Source organism: Terrapene carolina, unplaced genomic scaffold (assembly GCF_002925995.2).
Source record: "Terrapene carolina triunguis isolate 2854851 unplaced genomic scaffold, T_m_triunguis-2.0 Scaffold66, whole genome shotgun sequence".
In the NCBI taxonomy this organism is placed as follows: Eukaryota; Metazoa; Chordata; order Testudines; family Emydidae; genus Terrapene; species Terrapene triunguis.
In genome coordinates, this window is record NW_020664417.1 from 45302083 (window position 1) to 45329776 (window position 27694).

Consider the following 27694-nt stretch of genomic DNA (forward strand, 5'->3'; position numbering starts at 1 on the left):
ATGAGTGAACAATTTTACTAACTTCTTCTAAAGAGAGATTTCCCCTCCCTCTTTTCTTCTTTTGGTAGGTTATTCTAAGCAGTTCGAAACACATAGAAAAATCCTATCTATACAAATTTCTGCATCCATGGCTTGGCACAGGACTTCTAACAAGGTATAGTAATATACAAATAGAGTCATGTCCCTTTAAAGTTATGCAAAGTTTAATTTTAAGTTATAATGTATATAGACTGCCTTAAGACTATAATGTTACATTTTATTTGCAAATAGGCAGAATAATAACTTAGTTATGGTATAAATATTGGAATAAAAAGAACAGATGCCCAAAGAGCCATGTGTGTCCTGTAGTGTTCTAAAATGGGGTCTCTCTGCCACAATCAGGAGCCCAGAAAAAACAGCAGTTCTTGAAAAGATCATGTGATGTGAAGAATGTGAATGGGACTTTAGAGCAAATGATGTAGCAAGACCATGTACAGAGCTCGAGTTTCATAATTGATAGAAACAACTTTCAATTCTTCAACAAAAGAATATCAGCCAATTATAATCCAGCAAAATCAGTTAGTATCCCCACACAAATGATACAAGTACTCTTAGTGATCCAGCTCCCAGCTGTGCTCAGACTCACCTTCATGAACTTCAATGGGAGCCATGTGCCCTCTGTTTGCACCCCTCAAGAAGGGGCTGCCGGGCCAAACCTAAGCCGTGCTGCACCCCCATGATTGGGTTGCACTGCCACTCATTGAAATTTTATTTGTATTAGTTGCCTGTTTTGCTGCTAAATGTAACCTAAAAAAGTGTATGTGTAGACACCATGCTAAGTTAAAGTGACAGTAATTCAGTGGTGCATACCATGCAAAGAACTTCTTGGGATACCCCTGCTGGTTACTGCCTTAGATTAAAGGATTCATATTTAAAACTGACACAGCTGAACTAATCCTCCTAGCTCTAACCCTCAAGATCTATGATACTGAAAACCCCTAGAAAGACTCTCAACAATTTTTTTTATATTTTATCAGAGGTAATTCATGCCCAGAATGAGTGTGGACTATACCCCTTGTTTACTGCTAATTGATCAGAAGAGATTGTCCTATCTACATGTGCAGTATAAGGGGTAATACATACTACCTCCTGGAAAGTGCTCTTTCATAAATTGGTTTATCCTCTTATGGTCATGAGCCAAATTCCCTTATTTCCATTGAAATCAGGGAGGTCCAAGTCAACGCTATATGTGGTATAATTTCTCAATATGGCTACATACATGAACAATATTAAGCAGCAAAAACTCCCACGGTATTTGAAAGTAAATGTTTGTAAGTGGCATTGTTAACTGACTGTATTTTGGTAGAGATCACTTGTCATTTCAAAACAAAAAAAATCAAAGTATTTCATTCGGAGAGTGTCAAAATAGAACATTTCAGCTAGGTCAGAACTTCCCCCCCGGTTTTATTTTGAAACAAAATTCTGGTGAAATCCACCCAGTTTTGCAAATTGTTTCAATTTTGACGAACTGCAGATTCTGACAGAATATAGTTCTGTCAAAACGTCTTGATTTAGGACCCTTTAGCACAGGAGTGGGCAAACTTTTTGGCCCGAGGGCCACATCGGGGTTGCGCAACTGTATGGAGTGCTGGGTAGGGAAGGCTGTGCCTCCCCAAACAGCCTGGCCCTCGCCCCCTATCCGCCCCTCCCACTTCCCGCCCCCTGACTGCCCCCCTCAGAACCTCCAATCCATCCAAACCCCTCTGCTCCTTGTCCCCTAACCACCCCCTCCCTGGGCCCCCGCCCCCTATCCAACCCCCCTGCTCCCTGTCCCCTGACTGCCCAGACCCCTATCCACACCCCCACCTCCTGACAGCCCCCCTGGGGACTCCCACCCCCTATCCAACCGCCCTCTGCTCCTCGTGCCCTGACCACCCCCTCCCGGGATCCCCTGTCCCTAACTGCCCCCCGGGATCCCACCCCCTTATCCAACCCTCCCTGCTCCCTGCCTGCCCTCCTGACCCCTATCCACATCCCCACCCCCGACAGGCTCCCCGGGACTCTCACTCCCAACCCTCCCCGTTCCCCATCCCCTGACTGCCCCCCCAGAACCTCCGCCCCATCCAACCGCCCCCTCCTCCCTGACTGCCCCCCAGAACCCCCCGCTCCCTTACCCAACCCCCCCGCTCCCCGCCCCTTACCAGCAGTAGGAGCTCGCAGTCACGACACCCGGCCAGAGCCAGCTGCGCTGCCCACGCTGCCCAGATAAACCCAATACCCTTATAACAAGGCCTTCAGCCCCACCTTTGGACCCTGTTATCCTCACACCTTTCTCTCAGGGCTCTGTAATCCTTGTCCCCTTCTCTGGACTCATGTCCATTATCTTTGGCCCCAGCAGAGGACATAGACACAGGGGGAGCTGATTTAAACACATGCCTGCTGTGATGGCTTCATTGTTCTGGCAGCAAACAAGAAATCAAAACTGAAGTGAGGCTCAGCACTGGGAAGGACAAGTGCAGAGCACCCAAATATTTAAAGGAACAGGACATCGCAGTGCCGCCTTCTACAGTGGCTGGTAGGCGAACCCAGGCCCTCCCAGTACACTAGGGTTCCATCCCAGGGATCATATAACCAGTCACCAAGGTCTGCTCCTTCAGACTACTTGCTTCTGCTTCCTTAGGCTTCTTGTTACCATGACTGTTCTTAGGCCTTCTGTCAGCCAACCTTTCTCCCTTTTTTACCACTGGAGCCTGCTCCACTCCTAGTGGTTGCTTCATCTCTCTTGGCTGCTTGCCAGCCTTCTCCCTTGATGCAAAGGTCTCAAGGCTAACTTTCCCACCCCTTGGTTTCCCCCTCACAAGCTGTGTATTCCCAGAGAGTGACTACAGACTTCCTCCCAGCAGTCCTCTTCTGCTTTAAACTTCTTCCTTTATATTAAGCACTCACCCCTCCCTATCTGGGCTTCTTCATCAGTTAAACCTGGCCCAATCTCTAGGTATAGCCAGATAGGATGGCTGGCCTCTCAGGCCCAGGTTAATCCTTTCTGGGTCTGTGTGGGATACATACCCCATCACACTTCCCAAGTGTCACTAGAGGGATTTTGGGTGCAAATGAAGCTCTTCTATGAGAGCACTCTTCCCCTCCGCCCCCCACCTTTCACCAATAGAGAGAATGGAGAGCTCTTTGCTCTCTGGAGTTTCTGTCCATAGGGCTTAGATTAGGACAAGTGTGGCTTGCTCAAAACGTTGCGGGGACATGGAACAGTCTGTCAAAGGGAACACAATAAGGTGAAAGCGTTTAAGGCTGATGTTTCTGAGAACTCATACCCATTTGCCTCATTGTTTCTTTGTGTTCTCCCATCTATCTGTCTCCATCGGTTCTCTCATGTCTTATATGTAGATTGTAAGATTCTTGGGGCAGGGACCATATTTTTGTTCTGCCTTTGTACAGTATCTAGAACAATGGTCTATGACTAGGGCTCCTTGGCATTATGATAATATTGCTAGTAATAATAATAGTCACAGGGCAGTGGTGCTGGAACACTTTTTTAATAGTGGGGGTGCTGAAAGCCAGCTCCTTTACCCCTGTCTGCCCCCTCCCCCCCCCAGAGCTGGGGCCAGGAGCAGAGCCGTGTCTCTTAGAGGGGGGACCCAGACAGGGGTAAGGTGGCCAAGGCTGGGACCACAGCTGGGGGCGGACGCGGGGCCAGCAGCAGAGGAGCCCTGGGCACGGAGCTGGGAGCCTGCATGCGGGTCTGGGAGCAGAGCCCCAGGAGCGGGGCCAGCAGCCAGATCCCGCATGGGGGGGCCAGAAGCGGAGCCCCGGGCATGGGGCCAGAACCTCGCATGTGGGGCTGGGAGCGGAGCTCTGCGTAAAACCTGGGGGTGCTGCAGCACTCCCTGCACCTCTAGTTCCCATGCCTATGTCAGAGGGTCCATTTCTTTTGATTGTATCAGGTGAGCATACAAACACTTAACAGACACTATATATTCCTCAACAAATATATAGCTTCAATTCATATACATAATAATAATCACTTGTCTCTTATATGTCAATTTTCAAGTGCCTTTATAAAGGAGGATACATTTTATTATCCTCATTTTACAGACTAGGAAACTGAGATATAAAGAGATGATGTGACTTTCCCAAGGTCATTGAGCAGGTCAGTGGCCAACCCCTGAACAGAATCCATTGCTCCTGTCTCCTTGCCCAAAGTGCTGAATAACATTGCCTACCTTCAGGTTTGCAGAGTGGCTTAGATTCAGAGCAGGTAGCACCAAACGGGAAGCTCATTCCCAACCTCTGATGCCCAAATCCAGGACAACAGTGCACATGTTGCGTACTCTGCTGCATGGGAGTGGAGTAGTAGGAATCCTCCCCAAGCCTTTGGAGCTGCAGAGCAGCTCCTTAGCTAATATGGTAGCATTACATTAATTATTAATAAGGCCCTGTGTACTTTGCAGCCAACTAGACCTACCTTCTGAAGAAGATGTCTGAATTCAGTCAGACGTTGGTGCCCTGCCCTGAAGAGCTTGCAGTGTCTACACTTCAAACTGTAGGTGTAAATTCTAGCTTGAGGAGACATACCCATGCTATTTCAAGTGTAGCCACAGTGTTTCTGAATGATGAGAGGGGTTAGCTGCACCAAGTATGTATCCATCCAAGATGCTAGGTACATACCTGGGGTGGCTAGTGTAGCCAGTGGAGCTAGCTTTAGCATTTTATTTTACTCAGAAGTTACACAAAGGAATCTAAAGGCCCGTATTCTGTAAGACATGAGCTTAAACTTTTAGCATAAGGCTTTGAGGCCTGTGAACTCTGGCATAGATCACCCTGAGTTTTGGGGAACTGGGAAAGGTGTGTTTCAAGGGGAAGTTTATACCAGGTAACCACAAGAACATTGAATTGATACTAGGTTTTAATATTTTAGGATAAAATGTTGGCAAATGTTTAACTACGAACTTGCCTTGGCAATGAACTGATGTATATGATAATTAGTTGAAATCATTAGTATACGAACCTACAGGATAAAGATACTCCAACATTATTAGGGTGAGGAAGTTAAATACGGACAAGGGAGGCTGGGCATTTGAATGAATATTTGTGACCGCCCGTAGGCTCTATAAGAGGCCAGACCACCATGTAAGAGGGAGATCTGGACCATCGGACAAGTTTGGCATGCCAGGGACAGGGCTGGACCTTTGTCACTTACTACCAAATTCCCAAGGAAGGTTGTGACTATATGAACATATAGGTGAAGAATGGGTGCAAGATATCACCTTAAGTCTGAATTTTTGCTATCTTTTTATGTGGTTTGGAGCTTTTCTGTCTTTACTAATTGTGCTAATAAAAGTGGTTAAAGTTTTGCTCTGCCCTTAGTGTGAGTGTCTCCATTGTGCATACTGGGATTCCCAACCAGGTACTGAACTTAATAACCTTGATTCTATTGTGCCTGATTCTGGGACTAGAACCCTACAGTCCCCCAGCTCTTTAAATCAGAATTAATTGGAAATCAATAATAATTGATAACCACTAAAGAATCAGGCAACACTAACCACTTGCACTGCCATGGCTATGCTATTTTTATTGTGGTAGCTCAATCAGAGCTAGTGTGGGGATATCTCCTTGAGCTGGAATTCAGACCGCCAGCTCAAAGTGTAGCATACCCTACATGGACAAGACAGACACAGGGAAAGGGATATCACACACACTATCATGTTAGTTTCCTATTTTGGGGTGAGTGTGTGTGGGATGGTGGTGGTGGTTAATGATATATGTGCTAAATGGGAAGATAAGAGAAGGGAGAAAGGTGAGGGGAAGAGGGAAAGAAGTAACATGAGGGGCAGATGTGGCGTGAGGTTGAAGTGAAGAGACCGTGAGAGAAGGAGGAGATGATTGGCGCAAACAGCCAGTCAGCACAGGTCAGAGAAAGTCCAGTCAAAGCTGTGGAAAATATTATCAGTGTTATGGATCCCTGTTAAACTGCTTTTGCAGGTGCTCTGCCAGATTCATTCTCTGGTTGGTTCCGACTTGCAGTTTCTTTCTCAGAGGACACGTGGCTGGAGGGAGGGGAGACACCATTAGTCCTGGTGACCCCAAAATTAGGGAGGTGTCTCTTTTACACAATTCTACATCTGGAGAGTTCTTGGGTGACTGGGTGAGGGAGGAGCCTGGATGGGCCCCATTTCCCCCCTCTCTATCCTACTGCGCATAGAATCAGAGAAATGTAGGGCTCAAAGCGACCTCAAGAGGTCATCTAGCCCTTCCTCCTACACTGAGGAAGGATTAAGTATATCTAGGGACTGTCCCTGACAGGCGTTCATCTACTGTATTCTTAAAAACCTCCAGTGATGGGGATTCAACAACCTCCCTAGGTAGCCTATTCTCTACTTAACTATCCTTATAGCTAGAAAGCTTTTTGCTAATATCCAGTCTAAATCTCCTTTTCTGCAAACTAAGCTAATTACCTCTTGTCCGACCCTTGGTGGATATGGAGGAAACATGATCACTATCCTTATTATAACAACCTATTACATATTTGAAGAGTGTTATTAAGTCCTCCCTCAGCCTTCTCTTTTCTAGTCTAAACATGGCCAGTTCTTTCAACCTTTCTGCATAGATCATGCTTCTAAACATTTTATCAGTTTTGTTGCTCTTCTCTGGGCTCTCTACAATTTGTCCATATGTGTAGTGCCCAAAACTGGACACAGTGCTCCAACAGAGGCCTCACCAATGCCAAGTAGAGCAGAACAATTATTTCCCATGTCTTACATATGACACTTGTTAATAAATCCCAGAATGACACTTGCTTCTTTTGTGACAGTACTTGCTTACACTGCTTTTGCAAGCACCTGTCTAACATGCATCTGCCATTTCAAATATTTTCTAATTATTTTGATGATTTTGTTCATATTTTTTTGCTGTTTTAGAAACTTGGAATGAACTAATATTGCGGCTGGATCACATAGCATGAGAATGATCTCATAGCAATGCTGTGTTCCTGATTTCCACTATAGAAAAGGGAGGGTCAGGTTCAAGGAAATACTCTGTTTGGGATCACTTAAAAATTGGAAAGAAGTTTAGGGGGTTCTGGGAGTTCTGCTAAAAACAAGAATGTGCTGTACTGATGCTATCTGAGACACAGCCTAGGTCTACTCTTAAGATTGCAAAATGAGCAGACAGGCTGCTGAGTAGCTAAATGGAGAAGTCCCACTGGCTCCTTTGGCCAGCCTATTGTTATGATCAGACAAGATCAAGCACATCCATAGCTCAAACTCCAGCAAGGAGGGGACTGGAGAAGCATCATTAGACACTCTAGCAAACAGGGCAGTGGAGTAGATCTGGTCCACTCCAGAGTGAACTGGATGGCTTGGGAGGCTGGGATCAAGTATCCCAAAAGAGCTCAATGGGAAGAGGAGAAACTATTTGGACTCACTGCAATGGAAACAGCTACTTGTGTGCTGATTCTTTCTGCAGACAGGGCTGTTTGGGGCACCCTGTTCCCTGCAGGGGGGCGGGACCACAGAAACATATACTTGCCCAGCATCTGTTCCACCACCTTAACAGCTCTTTGGGAGATGAATCCACTTCTCTGAGTAATAGCTGGTAGATGATACTGATGCCAAAAACTAGACCTATATTAGGCTATAACTATCCCTAACCCTCACTTTTCTACACAGTGGAAAAATGAGGGCAGCCACCATTTATGATGATCAATGAAGATGGGCTTAGCCAGGCTGGGATGCCAAATATTTAATAAAGGGCTTTTTATTTACCCTTCTCCTCACCCACTTCCACCCCAAGTGCCTTCTCAGTCAGCCCTTGCCTTAATGTAACTTTGTTCACAGTATTTGTCTTGCAGGAGCTACAGTTAGCAGCAAGCTGTCAGTAGCACTGTATGATTAGAAGAGTTTTGTAGCAAAATGTACTTCCACTTTGCCCGTTATGTTGAATGGTGCTGGCTGCAACTACTGACATTAATTTATGTATGAAAAATGTTACAAATCATTAGAGCTAGTCATCCATGTCATTAATGAAGATGGGCTGACCAAGAGAGGGGGAGGGATAGGTCAGTGGTTTGAGCATTGGCCTGCTAAACTTAGGGTTGTGAGTTCAATCCTTGAGGGGGCCATTTAGGGAGCTGGGGCAAAAAAAATAGTTGGGGATTAGTCCTGCTTTGAGCAGGGGTTTGGACTAGATGACCTCCTGAGGGTCCTTTCCAACCCTGATATTCTATGATTGGCCATTGGCAACCTTCTAAAATTTTAGCTTTAAGAATCTATCTACAAGTTGTAACTACTCAAGAGTGTCATTATTTCCTTTTTGATGAGTTGTTTATACTTAATTTTCAATGCTTTATTTTGTAGCACTGGAGATAAGTGGCATTCCAGAAGGAAAATGATAACTCCCACATTCCATTTCACAATCTTAGCTGATTTTCTAGAAGTTATGAATGAACAAGCCAATATTTTGGTTGATAAACTTGAAAAGCACGTTGACAAAGAGCCCTTTGATTGCTTTCTAGACATCACTCTCTGTGCCCTGGATATAATCTGTGGTAAGTCCTGGTGATGATTCAGCAGTTGCTATAAACATGATGTAAATGATAAGGAGACTTAAAAGAAGAGGTTACAATGCTGCAATTTAATTAGTTGAGATAACTGACAAAAAGGCCCTGCCTTTCTTGTAACAATACTTCTGTATTATCTACCCTGAATGCATCTTTTCTATTTTAATTATTTTTGTATCTGTTTGAACAATCAAATATTGTGTTATGAGAATCCTTTGTCCATGGGGTAAAACAGGGATATGGAATGTAAACTGAGGGAGAGTTAAAGGAATGGGGTAATAGGGCTAGACTCACAAAGAGAGTACACATTCTAAAAAAAGAGAAATGCCATAAGATGAGGATGTAAATGGCTGCAATGCTTTCATGCAACATCTGTCAGTATATTGTCAATGAATTTGACTTTTCACCCAGTTAACTTTAGTAAATTTCTCTTTTCTTTTTTTCTAGAAACTGCGATGGGCAAGAATGTGGGTGCACAGAACAATAGGGATTCTGAATATGTCCGTGCTGTTTATAAGTGAGTGTAAACCTGCACAAGGCCTTCTGTGCCACCTAAGTCCTCCCTTGCTTATCTGTGGGGATGAGGGAGGCTGTATATGGAGGTAGAGTGTCAGGATGATGGTAGAACCTGTGTAAGCTGTCCATGCACAGATGAGACCTCTATAACGGCTGCACAAGGCCAGCTGCTCCAACCTGTGAACAGGTTTCAGTTGCAGTTCAGCCTCTTCATGGCTAATGTTGGCTGGAATAGTCACCATGGCTCTTTTGAGCCTTCTCTGGAGGGTGGGACACTGAATCCCACATTGGGCCCAATTCACTGTTGGTTTGCACCTTGTACAATCATTCCCACTGGTGCAAAGTGGGAGTGAAATGCTATCTGATTAGAATGGTAATGTTTTGCACCCAGGATGAATTACTGTTAAAAAACAAACAAACAAAAATCAACCAGACCCCAAAACAAAACCAAAACTAAAAAACCTACACAAGGTGCAGTGCTACAGTGCATGACTTCAGTGGAGTTGCATGTTGCATATGTCAACATAAAATATGGCCTAATGTGGAGTTAAAGTACCTTATTCTCATTTGCACTACTCTAGTAGCATAAAGTGCGTGCATCTTTAATTTACTCTTGCTTCCAGGCTCCTTTATGCTGCCAGAGATAAATGAGTATCAGATCCTAAGAGGTTATATAAGATTATATTTGAACAACCCTCAGTTACATGATAGCTATGAGCCATCTGTGATGTGATGTGTCTGTGGAAAAAGGCAAATCAAATACTAGGATATATTGGGCAAGGCATTTCTACTAAAGAGATGTTAATACTATTGACGAGGCACTGGTAAAATCTCATTTGGGATAGTGTGTACAGTTCTGTTAATCTATATTCAAGAAAGATTATTTCAGACTGGAACAGGTACAGAGAAGAGCTAATGGGATGATCAGGGGAATGGAAAGTCTATATTTTATGAGAGGAGACAGGAAGAGTTTGTCTTGTTTAGCTTAGCAAAAAGAAGGCTTGGAGAGGATATGATTGGTCACCTTATTCTGAAGCATCGGAGATGGCCACAGCTAGAAATGGGATATTGGACAGGGAGGGCCAGTGCTCTGAGGTGGCACTCAGCATTCTGTCTCGCAGGTGCTTGGCTGTATGGTTTTTGCTCACATGCTCAGGGTCTAACTGATCACCAGATATGGGGTCAGCAAGGAATTTTCCCCAAGTCAGATTGGCAGTGACCCTGGATGGTTTTTGCCTTCCTCTGCAGTGTGTGGGGGCAGGTCACATGCCAGGATTTTCTGGGTATTCCTCATTTATTCATTTCCCTGCTATTGCATGGGCCTTTGGCACTGGTACATCTCAATACCTGCTATTCTCTGTGGCGCATAATAGTCTAGTCTCCTCTAGGCTGTAATACTTTGGTCTCATTTCCATTGCTGAGTTTAATGTGTGAGTGGTGGAGGTGGCCTGTGATATACAGGAGGTCAGTCTAAATGATATGGTGGTCCCTTCTGGCCTTAAATTCTATGACAATGATTTCTTTTGTGACTGACTCTTAGGTTTTCTAAAATATTTGAAGCTATGTTGCAAATGCATGGCCCAAACCCCTCATAGGGCAAGGCTAATACTTCTGTTCTATAATTTCTATTTAGTCACAATTGTGTGAATGTCTCACTGAAAAATTGTCCTGGCAGAATTTCTTTCCATAGTTTGTTTATCAGATGGCATTGCTTATGCTTCTGAATTGTGGAGAGGTTGAAATCAGAGGAAAGGTCATGTAAATTGTTAGATTTAATTAAAAACCTCCTCAACTTTTTGTTCTCAGTATACCCACTGACATCAGAGTTACTGCAGAATTATACCTGGGTGAGAGAAAATGGGGGCACACATTCCTTTTTCATAGTGACAAACTTCTTTGATTAATACTGATTTTAGATGGGAATAGATTTCATTTGTGTGGCAGAGGGCAATGCCAGTGCTTCCCCTTATGGCACAGTGAGGTCCTGCAGGCACACTTCCCTTAGTTCCATCTACAGGAGTTCAGAAGAAACTCACTTGCCTCTGGCGTCTTTAAACATTTCCTTTTCACCTGGGCTCAGATTTATTTAGTTTACATCGCTTCCCCCAAAGCTATGGGGTCTTAACAGCTCTCTCCCTTGCGGCTGAGGTTTTCTATCAAGCTGCTCCCTTTGGGGCACATGAGGCCCACAGTGCCCTTATTGGTCTGAAGAAATATGCACAGCCCAGCTGTTGCTTTCAACCAGCTTCTCCTTCACCTAGTCCCTTTCTCCAGTTAGTCTCTAGTCTCCAAGGGTTCAGCAGGTCACCTTGTCCTGCTGGTGTCTCCCTCTTCTGAGGAAGGAGGCAGCAGCATAGATACAGCTCTCTTTCCCTGAGCTGGTTCTGGATGGTTGGGAGAGAGGAGCCTTGCTCCACCTTCTCTGCAAGGCTCCTGGTTCTGGCCCCTCGAAGGAATAGAAGCACAGGTTTTTCTCACATACAGACTATTCTCCTTGAACCACTTCCTCTCTCCCTATATCTGCCTTATGTCACTTTCCTTGGGTACCAAACCTTAAAAGGGCCTCACCATGGAACGGGGTGGGATGATCCTTAGGCCCTACTACCCTTAAGGGGACAAACCACTCCTGTCACAACCTGATAGAAGCATTTCTGTCCATAGACACATGAAAAATAAGATAGATGATACTGAGCATTGTAATTAATAATAAAAAGTGGATTGATGGCATCCCTAAGGACTAGACAAAATGATTGTGTCTGAACATCAGATGGTATTTACATCATCGTGTTCAGGACCAGGAAATTTAGACACTCTTAGGCTCTTGTGGATGTGTTGGGGATGTTTTTCAGAAATAACTATAATTTAATGTTATTTTTGTTACCCTAGGATGAGTGATGTCCTTCATCAGAGACAGAGGTGTCCTTGGCTTTGGCCTGACTTTATGTACTATATGTTCCAAGAAGGAAGGGAACATAATAGAAGTCTCAAGATTCTTCACAGTTTTACTGACAATGTAACCTGTTATTCCTTTTTTATTGTGTCCCAGTCAATGGAGAGACATACTGTAATAAATATAGAGATTTCAGATTGTGCATTTGGTGGCTGGGCATTCAACCGTTGGAAACATCACCTTATCTGAGAGATGTGTCTGGGATAGGAAAACAGAATGTTTATGATATTCAGGCCATAAAGGAATGCTCTGAAGGGAAAGATGCAATAACTTAGAATCTATTGTTTTCAGCTAATGGGTAACCCTTACATGAGAATAGTATAACCATTTATACTAGTATACTTTAGTTGGGGGAGGAGGGGAAGCCATAGAAAATTATCTTAATTCCCTTAACATACAGCTTAATTCCCTTAATGAACATCTTAAAATAATCTAGCACTTCACCATTAGTCTTGTAACAGCTGTAAAAATCACAGCTGTTGCAAATGCCAAAACTCACTCTTTATTATTCCATGCTTTAAATAAAGAGTTTAAAAACTGCCCTACCTTTGTTTTTAAATCTGTTTTAATCAAGCAATACGAACTGATTAATACCTAAAGACCAGATTCTGTGGTGACAGGAAGTTGAGTTAATGGAAACTGTGCACCCATATCTGAGACCAGAATTTGCCCTTTAAAGAAGAAAGTTCAGTCACAGGGCCTGATTTTCCTTTCATGTGAGCCAGTCCCTATGCACATTGTCTCCAGTGGTGCAGGAATCAGCCCTTAAATCACTGTAGATCCATGGCAGTCAATGGAGATACACCAGTGAAAAGACCAGGAGAATTAGGTACCACATCTGAATGGGATTCTTCATCCGTTTGGTGCTGATTTGCATTCTGTGCAATGCCACATTACTATACAGTATTGTGTTGCCTGCTAAGGCAGTAGCACTGTGCTGAGGCTCAGAAATGAAGAACAATCAAAGTAAGGAGTCAACAAAGTGTTCCTGTCTGTAGTGCATACTCATAAGTAGCCTGTTTGTGAAAAAGCAGGACATAAAACCTCAGAATATATATGATTCACTGCATGGATGAGTGCAAACTCAGCATGCAATAGGGAAACAAGTACTAAGGGGATGGGATAGGTCCGTTTCTACCACCAACCAATGCATAGTATAAAGCAGGGTTGGGCAAACTTTTTGGGCCGAGGGCCACATCTGGGTGGGGAAATTGTACGCAGGTCCGGGGCAGGGGTGCAGTGTGCAGGAAGGGGCTCAGGGCAAGGGATTGGGGCAGAGGAGGGGTGCGGAATGCATGAGGGGGCTCAGGGAAGAGGGTTGGGGTGCAGGAGGGGTGTGGACTGCAGGAGGGGGCTCAGGTCAGGGGTTAGGGTTCAGAAGGGGTATGGGGTGCAGCAGGGGGCTCAGGGCAGGAAGTTGGGGTGCAGGAGGGGTGCGAGGTGCAGGCAGGGGGCTTAGGGCAGGGAGTTGGGGGATGGGGTGCAGGAGGGGTTTGGGCTCTGGCCCGGCGCCGCCTACCTAAAGTGGCTCCGGGGCGGCAGTGGCATGCACCAGGGCCAGGACCGGTTCTCTGCATGCCTGCCCTGGCCCCATGCCGCGCCACTCCAGGAAGTGCTGCAGCCCCTGGGGCAAGGGGGGCAGAGGGCTCCGCGTGTGCTTCCCTTGCTGCGCCTTCAGGTACCTCCCCTGAAGCTCCCATTGGCCGTAGTTCCCCATTCCCAGCCAATGGGAGCTGCGGGGGGCGGTGCCTGGAGGCAAGGACAATGCACGGAGCCCTCTGCCCCCCCACCTGGGGGCTGCAGGGACGTGGTGCTGGCTGCTTCTGAGAGCGGCGTGGGGCCCCACGGTGCCACGGGAGGCAAGCCCACAGGCCGGATCCAAAGCTCTGAGGGGCCAGATCCGGCTCGCGGGCCATAGTTTGCCCACCTCTGGTATAGAGCCAGGGATACAGTGAATTTTTAAATATGTGGGATAAAAATGATTTTAAAGTGCATACAAACAGGGGCCACACATCATTAGATTGTGGAATTTAAGCCATGAACTATATATACATTTTTATATTAAAGGTTATTGCAGAAAAATCCCATGAAATAAAGATACACGAACAACATAAAATTGACGTTGAAGGAAAATGTGAACAAAGTGGGTCCAAAAAGAGAAGAGCTTTTCTTGATATGCTTCTGAATGCAACTGATGACAAAGGAAACAGACTGAGCTACATGGATATTCGAGAGGAAGTGGATACTTTCATGTTTGAGGTACTCCAAGGAGCTGTAGACTTTCAGAGCTTGAGACCTGTTACAGAACTGAAGTTTTCCTCTTACTGGAACAGAAGCTTTACTTTTATGATTCAGTTATAACTGTAATAGTGTCGGAGCAATGTAAGAAGAGCTTGATGCACACATTGCAGTATAGAATCTCATTCTTCAGAACAAAAATTATATCCAGAGCAAGAAATCTTCAATATTGTGAGTTGCAATGTTGTGGTGGAAAGTTGCACATTTCCAAATCAAGATTGAAGTCCATTGGCAGAACTATGTGCCCAGTCCTGCAAACCATGGCACATTTGAGCAGTCCCCACTCACACCAATAGTCCAATGACTACTGTGGAGCTTCTGCCAGGGGCCAGGGTTTGCAGGCCTGGACCCGTAGGTCCTCATTCAAAGCCTATACAAGTCAAAGGGAGTCTTTCCATTGACTTGAATGGACTTTGGATCAGGCTCTTAGTGAGGAAGCTGTATAATACCTACCTAGACTAGATAGATATATACCTAGAAATATAGCAATTGCTGCACCTGATATGAATGGTCCTAATCTCTTCTCACATTGAAATCTCTCCATGCTACTAATCACGTTGTTAGCTGTCTTTAGTCCCTCTCCATTACTGTTATATCCATTGTGACACAGGATAACTGGAAATGATCACACTGGGCCTGATTCACTGCTATATTGCTCATTTTCTGCTGGTGTAACTCTTTACTCCCAGAGGCAGTGGAATTAATTGTACCATGGTCGCTATTAATCTGGGGCTCGATTACAGCAAATTTGATTAAAATTAAGATATTGACAAAATCTGTTGCTAGTGAACATTCCCTTGTTTTTGTTAGCCTACAGTACCTTACTGGATCAGTTTTATGTTTATAACATATAATTGTAGGAAAATTATATTCCTATGCCCTCTTGTGGTAATTGATGGTAATACTGTATTTACAATCCCATGACGAAAAAGATAGTGAGTAACTTTGTATACTTATATTTCATTGTAAAGCAGTGAAGAAAGGTAAATGCCCCTCCAACAATGGACTGTGGGGAAAAATAGTGACTTTAAGATTACTATATAGTGTTTAAAATATTGTGACTGTCCAGAGAGATTTAATGGGTCAACCAGCTAATGTCTAAAAGGAAGAAATAGCAAACCTCTTCCTCAGAGTCTGAATGCAGAGGAAGACCCTTCACCCGGTCAACATAGACTAGCTAAGTAATAGAAGAGGAATGGCAAAAAGACTTCTGCTTGTTAACATTATGATTCCCCCCCTCATTTTAGTTTCCATCCATCATATTACACAACTGGTTATTTCCTGTTCAGTCTTAGGTATCGGATTTTTACATGGATTCATATATTCTTAGCTTTTCTTCTGTATCTGTACAGTTAGGCTACATCACTAAAATGTCCCTAATTCCTTGAATATATTTAATTTCATATGCATGAGGATAATGCAGATCTGAACATCTGAGTAAATCTGTACCTCTAGGGGCATGATACAACAGCTGCTGCTATGAACTGGGCCATCTACTTACTTGGTTGTCATCCGGAAGTCCAGAAGAAAGTTCACAGAGAATTGGATGAAGTGTTTGGTTAGTTTCTATCCTTTGCTTCTTTGTTGGTGTAAGTTTGCACTGACAGTGTATGGTTTGATAGTCATTTCTATCTAGAGATTTATAAAGGAAAATAAACACCTGCCCTGCCACTGTACATGCTGTAACTCTTCTGTGTATAAAGATATATCAGTGGTAGTTGGTTTGATGCTAAGGGAATTATGACAGATCGCTTAGATTGCAAAGTCTTTTGGGCAGGGACCATCTCTTTGTACAGTGCCTATCACAATGGAATCCTGGTCCATGACTTGGGCTCCTAGGTGCTACTGCAATAAAAATAATCAAAAGGGCTCCATGTCTGTCCCAGAAGTCACGGATTCCATGATTTTCCACGACCTCCATGACTTCTGCAGCGGCTAGTGTGGCTGACTCCCAGGGCCGCCCAGGCAGCTGGCTTTGGGGCCAACTGCTCAGGCGGCCCTGGGGACAGCCACTCCCGCCCCAGCAGTGGCCGGAGCAGCTGGCTCCGGGGACTGCCTGAGCAGTGGTCCTGCAGGTAGCAGGAGACGAGGCGGGTGGGTGGCCCCGGGGCAGCCGGAGCTTGGTAGCCCCCGACAGCTGGTGCCGCTGGCCCCTGCTCTCTCTGAGCAGTGGCCCCCCCCAGTCTTCCCCCAGAGCAGCGTCCCACCCTCCCAGCTAAGATTTAGTCAGGGGTATATAGTAAAAGTCACAGACAGGTCACGGGCCATGTGTGATGTTCCCCTTTGGTGTTATCTGGACCGGTGATTTGCTAGGTCACTCCAGTCCTTGACTGTGGGAGCCAGCCTTACCCTGCTCTGCTGTCAGAACCCCCACTCCTGGGCTGTTCACCCACAGCCTCTGGCATGTAAACTGCTCCTTGGATTGTGCAACCGAATGACACTAGCCAATATCTCCTGTCCCATACACAACCCTAGGAACCTCCATCTTGCAGTGTCCAGTTATGCCTGCTGGACACTGCAAGCTTGTATGAGTTTGTCAATTTAACAAAGAAATTGATATGCACCAGGCTTGTTATCCCAAGTGGAGTCTCTGACATACTTCAAACCAAACACACTGCTTCAGGTAGAATAAACAAACAGATTTATTAACTACAAAGGTAGACTTTAAGTGATTATAAGTCAAAGCATAACAAGTCAGATCTGGTCAAATGAAATAAAAGCAAAACGCATTCTAAGCTGATCTTAACACTTTCAGTGTCCTTACAAACTTAGATGCTTCTCACCACAGGCTGGCTGATTGCTCTTCAGCCCGGCTCTCCCCTTTGATCAGCACTTCAGTCGCTTGGTGTGGTATCTGTAGATGTAGGTAGAAGAGAGAGGAAGACAAACGTCTCTCCCTTTTATCATGTTCTTTCTTCCCTCTTGGCTTTGCGCCCTCTCCCCCCTTCAGAGTCAGGTGAGCATTACCTCATCGCAGTCCCAAACTGACCAAATCGGGAAGGGGGGGTGACTCACTCGAGAGTCCAACAGATCCTTTGTTGTTGCCTAAGCCAGTGTCCTTTGTTCCTGTGAGGCTGGGCTGGGTTTGTCCCATACATGCCCTGATGAGGTATGAACTTTTTGCTTGGGCTTATTTTAAGCCATGAAGACACATTTTCAGCCTCATAACTATATACATGAAATTACAACCTATAACATTACTATAACAACAATTACTATAACGTCACTATAACAACAATGCTCAGTGCATCATGAGCCTTCTGAAGACACCCAACATGACAAACTTTGCATTGGATACCACACAATCATTTTACAAGAATGAACATGGGGGTGCTGGGTGTTTCCCCGAGGTACAAAGCGTTACACCGTGAATTTGTATTTATTGCATGTGACCTGTCCGTGACTTTGCTAAAAATACCCAGGATTAAATTGTAGCCTTAATAATAAATAATAATGGTAGTTGAAGAAAATCACAAGAATAAATATTTAGACAAATGATTCAAACCCATAAGTGTAACCCACAGCCCTAAAAGGGAGATATCTCTTTAAGAGATCTGTAGAGGGGAGGAATGAGTTGTGTCTGGGTCATTGGTGCTAGGCAGATGCACAATTAACTCTCCACACTCAGAAGTTTCTGGAATTGGGGGTGGTAATTTTGGATATAGGTTCCCTGTTACTAGACTCAAACTCCATGAGGGCTAGTAGTCACGGCAGCTGCTTTACAAAAGGCCATGTGCCTTGTGTGGGTTGGAAGAAGCTGAGCCACAGGAGCTGAAAGCAGGCTATGTTCATTAATTCTGAAGTATTTTGCAGCAGGTTTTTTTTAATCTGTATACTTAAAATGAGTGCTCAGTTAATTAGTTATGGCCGGCATATGACCCCCCCCCCCGGGGATGCTAGCCATGCAGCCCTGCCCCTTCCACATGAGGTCCTGCCCCTATCACCCCTCCCATCCGCCACAGCCCTGAGCTCCCCCACCTCCACAGCTGGAGGGGCCCCAGCCACCCCCAACACCGGCTTGGGGAAAGGGCAGAGCATGGGCAGGGCCAGGGCTTGGCTTAGGGGAGTCTTAGCCTCCCCTGGCCTATTATACCCACGCCCATGCTAGCTAACTGAGTGATTGCAGTAGAGGAAGAGGAACAGTCTGCATGGATTCCAGTTGGAGGTTTCTGCAAGCAAGAGGAAAGAAGTTATTGCTGCAGTGCTTCTAACTCAGCAGACTGTAACTGAGACTCAGGTGAACTCAACCTTAGCTTTTGGAACTCTTGAGTTTCTTATCACTGTCTTTCTGTGGGGACTGATCTGTTTAGATTTAATTTGTTTTCTTTATTTTTGTTTATGTATAACTGTGAAGATCATGTATGTGGATTATAAAGGAGCCATGTTATGTTGTAGAAATTAAGTTGTTATTATGACTATTATTATATTTTTGTCTTTATAAAGTTGGTACTTAAGAATTAAGTTAATTCCTTTTATTCTTTTTGGACTTGAATGTGGGGAGGTTGATCTTGTGCAATCCTTGCGGAAAATCCTCAGTGACTGAATTCTGGGTCTCCAGGTGCTTTTCTATGGGAGTTGGGTTCTTTTAGGCACTGGAGAAGGGCAATGATGTAAACTCTAGCCCATTCAAAGGTTACATAAGCCCAGTGGTTGAGTTGTAGTTTTGTTAGTTTTTAAGAGAGTTGGCAGCCCCTTAAGATAGAATCATAGGATATCAGGGTTGGAAGGGACTTCAGTAGGTTATCTAGTCCAGCCCCCTGCTCAAAGCAGGACCAATCCCCAACTAAATCTCTAAATGGCTCCCTCAAGGATTGAACTCACAACCCTGGGTTTAGCAGGCTAGTGCTCAAAGCTTGTGTCTTCAGTCTGATTAGGACAGTTGTTTCTCACACCCCTGTTGTGATTCTAATCAGGGAACTCTGACCAGCCTGTCACAATGGATGACTTGAAGAAGCTCAGATATCTCGAGTGTGTTGTTAAAGAAGCCCTTCGTCTCTTCCCTTCTGTTCCAGCCTTTGCCCGGACCACAAGTGAAGATTGCCATATTAGTAAGTAGTAGTATTTATTTACTATTATTTTTTATTTTCACAGTGTGTAGGAGCCCCTGCTATGTACCAGGACCCATTTAGGCTAGGTACTGTACAAAGAAAGTACAAAAAGATGTTCTTTGTCCCAAAGGACTTACAATCTACATATTAGACAAGGGAGAGCAGATGTGGCGTACAAGAAAGCAATAAGACCCTATTGGTTAGCAGGTTAGGCTCTTATGTCAGCACAACAGCAGTCTAGACATTGTCAAGTTTTTGAAGGGCTCGCTGCAAAAGAGAGTTTTGAAGGAGGACGATGAGTTAGTTTTGTGGATGTTTACGGGTAGTAGATCTCAGCCTTGTCTGTATTCATCATTTTTAGCTATGAGAAGTATCTGCTGTCAAGGTGTTGCACAAGTAAAGAACTGTTTTTGTGCTTTGTATCCATTTACAGGAAGCCACTTACTTCACTGGCATGTTGATTCTTTTTTTGCAGAAGGATTTAAGATACCAAAAGGTACACAGATAGTCATTGTTACTTATGCACTGCACAGAGATCCAGAGGTTTTCCCAGACCCTGAGGAATTCAGGCCTGAGCGATTCTTCCCTGAGAATTCTAGTGGAAGGCATCCATATGCATATGTGCCATTCTCTGCTGGATCCAGAAACTGCATTGGTACGTAGTTGATAAAAGCCGAAGCGTAATAGGCCTCTGTCGGCGGGGTGACACTGACCTTTAACGAAGGAAGAGATTAGTGCACTTAAGACTGGTTAGTTGACCTCCCCTCCCCATTAGACTTAAAAGAGGGTACTTGGGCCCTAGAGGGAAGGAGACCTGGTGAGCCAGAGACATGGAGTATCAGAGCTTGAGAGGAGTCAGAGACAGGAAGCAACAGGAAAGAGCTGTCAAGCGTTGCTTGGGAGAACTACAGAAGACCTGGTAGATACAGCTGAGTTCTGAGGACAGCTGGAACAGAACTGCTGGTGAGAACTGACTGAAGTTGGGATCCTGATAAGCAGAAGGCAAAAAGGAAAGATCCAGCTTGGGCAGGGGAAGCTGAGCCTGGAAGCAAGAGGGTGGACTCTGGAGGGATGTTCCCTGAGCAGGGGTGGGGCTCCCAGACAGGGAGACCTGGGGAATAGAATGCTGCGGGGAGCTCTCTTGGGGACACCTGACTTGGGGGAGCCATGGGAAGAATCATGAGACTGGTCACTCTCTGGTGCATTGCCTGGAGAGCGGGCCCTGGATCAGGGGCCAAAGGGTCTGGGAACACAGTGCTGCTGTTGACTCCCAGGTGAGTAACCTGGAGGTGTTGTCCATGAAGACGGGAATGGAAAAATAGTTGCACCTTTATATGTTTACTGTGGGTTTGTTAAGAATGGTTTTTCTACAAGGCTTTTGGGGGAATGAATGCACTAGTATATTTGAATAAATTACTCTGAGAGGCGGACTTTGTATTGAACACTGAGAGACTGTTTCCTGGGTGAACAAAAAGGGGAAACAGAGGCAGTGGTACCTGTCATGCTGTAGCCTGCTGCTGGAGGGTGCTGTGTAGCGTGCCCCAGGCAGGGTTGCCCCTTGATAGCCTTCATATTTGGTTATTGAACTTACCACTAAGTCTGGTTAGATGAAGTTACCTTTGCTGCAGTACCAACAGCAGAACTTATGCATTCAAATATCAATGTCAATCCTGTGTGCTTAATAACTGAGGCAGAGCAATTCTTACTGGTACCTCATTCTTCAGACTAATGTCATATTTACATTTTCTTTCTTCCCATGGGGTTCTTCAGAGTACACTTTGTTTCCTCCTTACTGGGACTTGATCCACATGTAACTCAGTGTCATGCTAACATCAGTTCTGGCTCAAAAGGGCTGGACATGGTTCCCATCAGACTTCAGAGTCACCAAGAGACACCCCAACAGCTCACTAGGGAACAGCATGAGCCACTCTTTCTCTCCCTCCCCATGGGATACATTTGCTGATGATACTATGATCCCAACCACCGGTGGACTGCAGGCTGGAGGGGAAAATTTAAGACCCCCCCTTCGGTCTTCTGCAGTAACTGCTGGGGCGGTCACTGAGCTCCTAAAACTTGTAAGCTGTTCAGGGAAGGGACTGTGTCTGCACTTGTTTTTCTGAAGCACCTAACACAGTTGTGTATATTCAAAAATAAACAACTTTTGGAGAATTGTATGTGTTATATAGTTGGTGTGACATCAAAGGAGCTGTCCCTTTATGGATCCTTAGTCCGGAGGTACTATTCTACCACATTAACTATGAATGGTGCAGAGTATTGAGAAGGCGGCAAATTTCTGTTGTTCTGATCTCATTTCATTTTCAGGATTTCCTTCCATTTTGAATGGGTTGGTCTCAATGCCAGAAGCACCATTGTAGGCAAAGCTCTCGGCAACAGCTGTTGCGACTTTTCTGTCAGCAATGCAAAATTATAGTCGACATTCTCGGGAGTCCAAATACAAATGAAGTTAATTTTAAAAAAACAAACCCAAAACAAACTAACAAAGCCAAAGATTACTCTTTATTCTTGATCAGATCTTTGCGCATTGAAAGAGGGAACTAACTTATCATAATCAGGCTAATTATTGTTTCTAGTGCACCCAAATTGTTTTAGGTGTTTTCCAGGCATAAAGATTCCTGCCTAGGCAGCTTGCAGTCTGAACAGACAATGTACAGAGAAGGGGTTGAGGGAAGGGAGAGAGACACTGTCAGAGTTCAGGGCAACTGCACACGTTTTTCCCCCTTCTGACCTATTCTAGGCTGCCAGCTCCTCAGCCATCACATCTCTGGGGTGGAGACTCATGACTCTCTCCCTCCTGACCAGGGTTTTTCCAGGTTGCAGAGTTCCCCGCCTACTGTGAATTTCCCAGCAACTTGGACTGCGTAAGCAGAGCTGCTTTGATTTTCTCCTCAGAGACTATAAACAGCAAAATGACCCACCGTTATAAGTTATCACACAGCTATTTCTAAGCAAGCACACTTTTTCTTAAGGTAAAAGCATTACAGAGAAAACATATTAAAAACAAAAAAAGAACCTACACATGTGCTAAAAAACTTATCAAAGATTATCCCCATCTCCTCAAGGGCTCTGGTTGGTGTCAGTCCTTCCAACCCTTCCCTAAGGATTGGGGCCCTTCCCGTGGACAGCAGGTCCTATCTGTTTGCTGGATCAGGAAGAAGGTCCTGAGTCAGTTTAAATTCAGACTATTTATCCAAAAGTCCTTTCTTTGTCTGTTGGCCTCTGGAGAACCCAGTCTGAACTAGTATATGCGGGCCTCTCCAGGTGGTGGTAACTCACTGGAGGCTTTACTATCTGAGTGAATTTTCCTTATCACCTTGCAACTGTTCTTAGTTCCTGGAGGGGCTGTGGTTACCTCTCCTGTGGAATTACATACCTGGCCCAGAATGATACATACACTTAATACAGTAACATCTCCTAAAGATATTGCATGAAACTGCCATATCTCTCACAGACAGCACAACACAACTTTTAAAATCCTCTGCCTCTTTCCGTATAATCTTTGGCTAACTGTCTGGTCTGTGACCCATGTCAATTTGCTTAGTTCCTTTTCCTTTTTATTTCTATTTTCTCCCCCCTCCACTTTTCTCTTAAACCTTTGATTATTTGTTTAATTTATTCCCTTCCCTATTTCACCAGCACACTCTACTTTTAGGATAAAAATGAAATCAACAAAGCTCTGTCTTTTTTCCTTCTATCTGTGCGCTTCCTCTTCCTGCCGTCCATGTGCTGTGATCCTGGAGCTAAGCCCTTCTTCTCCTCCTCCTCCTCATTAGGCCTATATGTGACATAACAGGGTCACATTTTGTATTAGCTTTTCCTCCATGATACAGGGCCAACTTTAAGCTCCTCTTGCTTGGAGGCCATAAATATTTTAAAGCTGATTCTTTCCTGCTGTAGATATGGAAGGAAACAGATCTATCACAAATCCCGTTCTTGGTAACATTTGTACTATCCTGAATTTGGCCCATATTGGCTTATAATCTTTGACTACAGATACACAGTTATTCCCTGCTGCATTTTGTGGGAAATCTTTAAGTGTAATTATGATGGCTGTTAGTACTAAACTACTATTGTTTATGTTCCAATATAACCTGAAGGCCAGCGCTTTGCACAGATGGAAGAGAAAGCTGTTCTAGCCATCATCCTACGGCGCTTTTGGGTGGAGTCAAGTCAAAAGAGAGAAGAACTTGGTTTGGTCTCAGAACTAATTCTTCGCCCAAATAAGGGCATATGGATCCAACTGAAGAGGAGAAGAGAGTGTGTGTCATAAGAAGGAAGCTCACAATAATTTTAGATCCTAAAACATGTGCTCAGCAGTATCCTGTAGTTCACTGATCTTTGATGACACAAAAAGATTTAACAGAATTGTAAATATATCAAAATATTTCAGAATATCTAGGCCTTTTGTACTATAAATATTTATCTCAGGATATGATCTTTCCCTCCCATTCAGATGGCAGGATGACTCAGAAAGTAGCGTTGACATTTGAACATCTTATATCCTTACTAACCATTATCTTGGCACTTTACATCACTTTCTCTGAGACCACCATTCATGTTGCTCCATGAAATGGTCAACTGACTGACTTCTCACCCTTGAGAAAAAGTTGCAGGACATGTCCAGCTTCCACTCTCCCAAGGGTGAGGGTATGAAGGTGGTCTTCCATCCATAGTCTCTTAATTGCCAACACAAGGTACTGTTACAGTCTTCATTAGAATATTTTTGGTGGACAACTCCATAGCTTATGTGAGAGAAATCAGACAACTATAGTTCTTGCATGGAACTGTAGCCTTGACAGGCTAAATGTAGAAAACTTTATGTGAATTTCGAGCTACCTGAAAAAAATGAACCAGATCCTCAGCTGGTGTGAATCAATTTAGCTCTATGGTCTACAGTGTTGCTGTGTGAGTTTTCACCAGCTCAGGATCTGGTTCAGTATATTTAGTGATTATTCATCCAACATTGTTTTTTGTTGTTATTGAGTTCATTCTGAAATTTATGGCATGTCCCAAACTCTCCTCTCACTTAAAGCAGAGCAGTTTTACTGGCTTCAATAGAGTTATCTCTGTGTGAATGAGGGGAGAATTTCACAAATGACTTCCAGTGTGCCTATTGAAGGGAGAAAAATATATTTTCCAAAATGCATGTGTTTTTCACAGTTATCTTTGAATGTTATTGCGGCCTTGATTGTTGGATTAATTTGTAACGTAACTTATACAGTATGATATAATACATTCAGCTAACAGTCAAATCTGGTTGAGATTTATGTAAACCTCTGTACTTTAAATATCAGGGGGTAGCCGTGTTAGTCTGTATCTACAAAAACAACAAGGAGTCTGGTGGCACCTTAAAGATTAACAGATTTATTTGGGCATAAGCTTTCGTGGGTAAAAACGATGCATCTGAAGAAGTGAGGTTTTTACCCACGAAAGCTTATGCCCAAATAAATGTGTTAGTCTTTAAGGTGCCACCAGACTCCTTGTTGTTTTTGTACTTTAAATGATACTGATGTCCTTTACAAATGGTTATAAATTATTAGAGTGGATTTTTTGTTCAGTTTCTGGCACTTGGCTCACAAAAGCAATCAGTAGATGGGCTTCTTTCCTTAGGAGAAGAAGAAAATCGAGGTAGCCTGGATGCTGAGCTACCTCCCTTAATAGAGCAGTTACACCAGCACAAGGTGGATCTGTGTTTGCCTGGCCTGCGCACAAAATGAGAATTTTGGTTCCCAGCACAAATAATTGTAACAATTTGACATTCAGGGTCAAAGTCTGCTATGAGATCCAACTCCTGGTCCAAATCCTACTTGAGTCAGTTGGTGCTACATCTAGTAATTGAGAATAGAATTTGACCCACAGCCATAAATTGCTGCTATTCTCACAGGGTGGACAAAGAGCTGACACAGAAGTGAAATATCATGGCAGTTTATGATGATTGTGTACTGTGGGGCTGGGCAGAAAGCTCTTCTTTCTCTCCCCAACTCCATGCAGCACAAACCTGATTGGCTGTGGGGGGAGTGCTCCTCAAAAACAAGGACACCGAATTAACTCTGAAACAAGGACACCGAATTAACTCTGAAAGGGTTTGAGCCAATGAGCAGACAGGAGATGGGATGGTTCATCAGCCTGGGAAGATTTAGAGAAAGAATAAAGAAGAAGCTGGCCAACAAGCAGTAAACCTGAGCTGGGGCAGAGAGAGAGAGAACTGAACCTGGAGCTGCTTAAAGGGGAGCCAATTGCTTGCAAAAGGGGACTCTCATAAATGCACAGCCTGGAGTTCACAGGACAGTTGAGACCACTATTCTGAGCTCACAGGTTGGACTGGCCCAAAGGGGAGGGCGTGGGAGTGCATTGGCATGGGGCTGAGAGTCTGTGTGTGTCTAGCCAGCCAGTGGGGGAGGAGCTGTGGCTCTATCAAGGCAAGAAAGTCTGTATAACCCCTGCTAGAGAGCCTGACCTAGGTCTACTCCTGGTTTGCTTGGATTAGATAAGTGTTGTTCTATTGTTAAGTGTAGTTCATATTCCAGGGGCTAACTCTGATCCCTGTAGGAGAGAGGGTTGGTGTTTGTGCAGAGGTGTGTGGCTGGGACCTGGGACCCCTCTCCCAATTGTTGGAATCCCCCACCTTACAATACTTTCATATAGGAAATATTGGTAATGTATTTAATGTACCTAACCTTGGTTTATTTGTAGCTATCTGCACAATATACATTATTTTTCAATAAAGTTTTTATTAAAGATATTTTTAAACTGAAGAAATATTACACAGTGTACGTTTCCATGTGAAAACATAGTGGTGATGTTACAAAATGGAGAGATTAAAAATGCAAAAGAGGGACACATAATACGTTGTTGCCTTACAGTGTTGTGAATTTGTTTATAAAATGTTGAATTTGCTACATTGCTCCCTAGATCAATAAAACAAAATATTCCATCTGTTTGTACTGTGACAGTTAATGCAATGATTTTTAATATTTTTCTAATTAGAAAAGTCTTTGAGAAATGCAAATACAAGTACATACATACTGTGTGTATGGGTGCGCAAGCCAGGAATTGAAAGATGTCCATGAAAGACTCAGAGAAGATTAATTGTTTCTAATATAAAATTCAGAGGTCACATCCTAGAGCTGGTTGAATAATTCAAAAAGTGGCTTGTAAATAATGTCATGAACAAAAATAGCAAGTTCAGCTTGCTGTTGTATTCAGACAGGTGCTGAGGTTTTGTGAAAATGTTAATATCTGAATAGTAGAAATTTTAATGTTTTTTAGCACAGATCATCATTCTTTCAAAAATTTGTGCCAGAAATACTTTATTCACACTGTTTATTATTTTATGTTTAAAAGTTTTAGTCACCCTGTCAGGAACAGGAAACAATACTGCATGGCTTATATGACCAATCACACACCAAAAACAGAGACCAGTAAATAGTTAAATTGCACAATGCTTGGGATGAAATTTGTACACAGAAATTATTCACTGAATACCTGTGACACAGAATTCCATTTAGTCAATTCAAAGGTTTGTAAACTAGAAAAAGGTGTTGCAGTGGCTTAGTGCTTGCAGCCATTGCCTCAGCTTCCCTCTTGCTGGTTGGGTAGTTTAGTCATCCAGCTAAACCAAAAACTCCACCCCTTCCATGTTAACAAGGTAAAAAAATAAATCTTTCTCAGTCTTTACCTAGGGTGCAGGCTTTTTTTCTCCTCATGGTGGAACTGGACACGATGGGAAGAAACTTGGGCAGCTAAATATGCAGATGCCCATTCCGGGCCTCAAGCCCACTCTGCCTCTTTGCCCAAGGCCGTTCCTTCACCTTGTTCAAACTTTCTCCCGTACTGGGCTTCCAATACAAAATTCTCAGTCAACAATATTTCCACTGATAAATAAATCCAACAGTTCTCTTCCTAGGCTTTCACAGGGCCACCCAGTGCCTCTCTTGGGTTCTTTATCCTTTTGTCTGTGAGTGAAGCAAGGCAGAGCTCCTGCTCCTTCCACATATCTGCTTGTTCTGACGAAAAAGGAGCTTATTTGTATTCTGGCCCCGTTTCCCAGCATTTTTATCTATGGTACTTGTATAACTCCCATTACAATAGTATCTGAGTGCCTTACAATCTTTTAATCTATTTATCCTCACATAACCCTGGGAAGCAGGAAAGTACTGCTATTCTCATTTTATGGTTGGGGACTGATGCACAGAGAGGCTAACGGCTAGATCCACAAAGGGATTTACTCATAGACTCATAGACTCTAAGGTCAGAAGGGACCAATATGATCATCTACTCTGACCTCCCGCATGATGCAGGCCACAAAAGCTGACC

General features: G+C 44.0%; 1 protein-coding gene across 1 annotated transcript in view; it reads left to right on the forward strand.

Annotated features, from left to right (window-relative positions):
- Positions 1-23648, forward strand: part of LOC112110666 (cytochrome P450 4V2) — a 95283-nt gene extending 71635 nt beyond the window's left edge. Inside the window, exons 2-10 of the mRNA XM_026648001.1 lie at positions 69-154; positions 8346-8536; positions 8996-9065; positions 11951-12077; positions 14082-14273; positions 15768-15870; positions 19226-19360; positions 19836-20015; positions 23476-23648. Of these exons, the coding sequence (XP_026503786.1) occupies positions 69-154; positions 8346-8536; positions 8996-9065; positions 11951-12077; positions 14082-14273; positions 15768-15870; positions 19226-19360; positions 19836-20015; positions 23476-23648 (1257 nt within the window). The remainder of the gene's footprint in view (positions 1-68; positions 155-8345; positions 8537-8995; positions 9066-11950; positions 12078-14081; positions 14274-15767; positions 15871-19225; positions 19361-19835; positions 20016-23475) is intronic.
- Positions 23649-27694: the final 4046 nt, after the last annotated feature.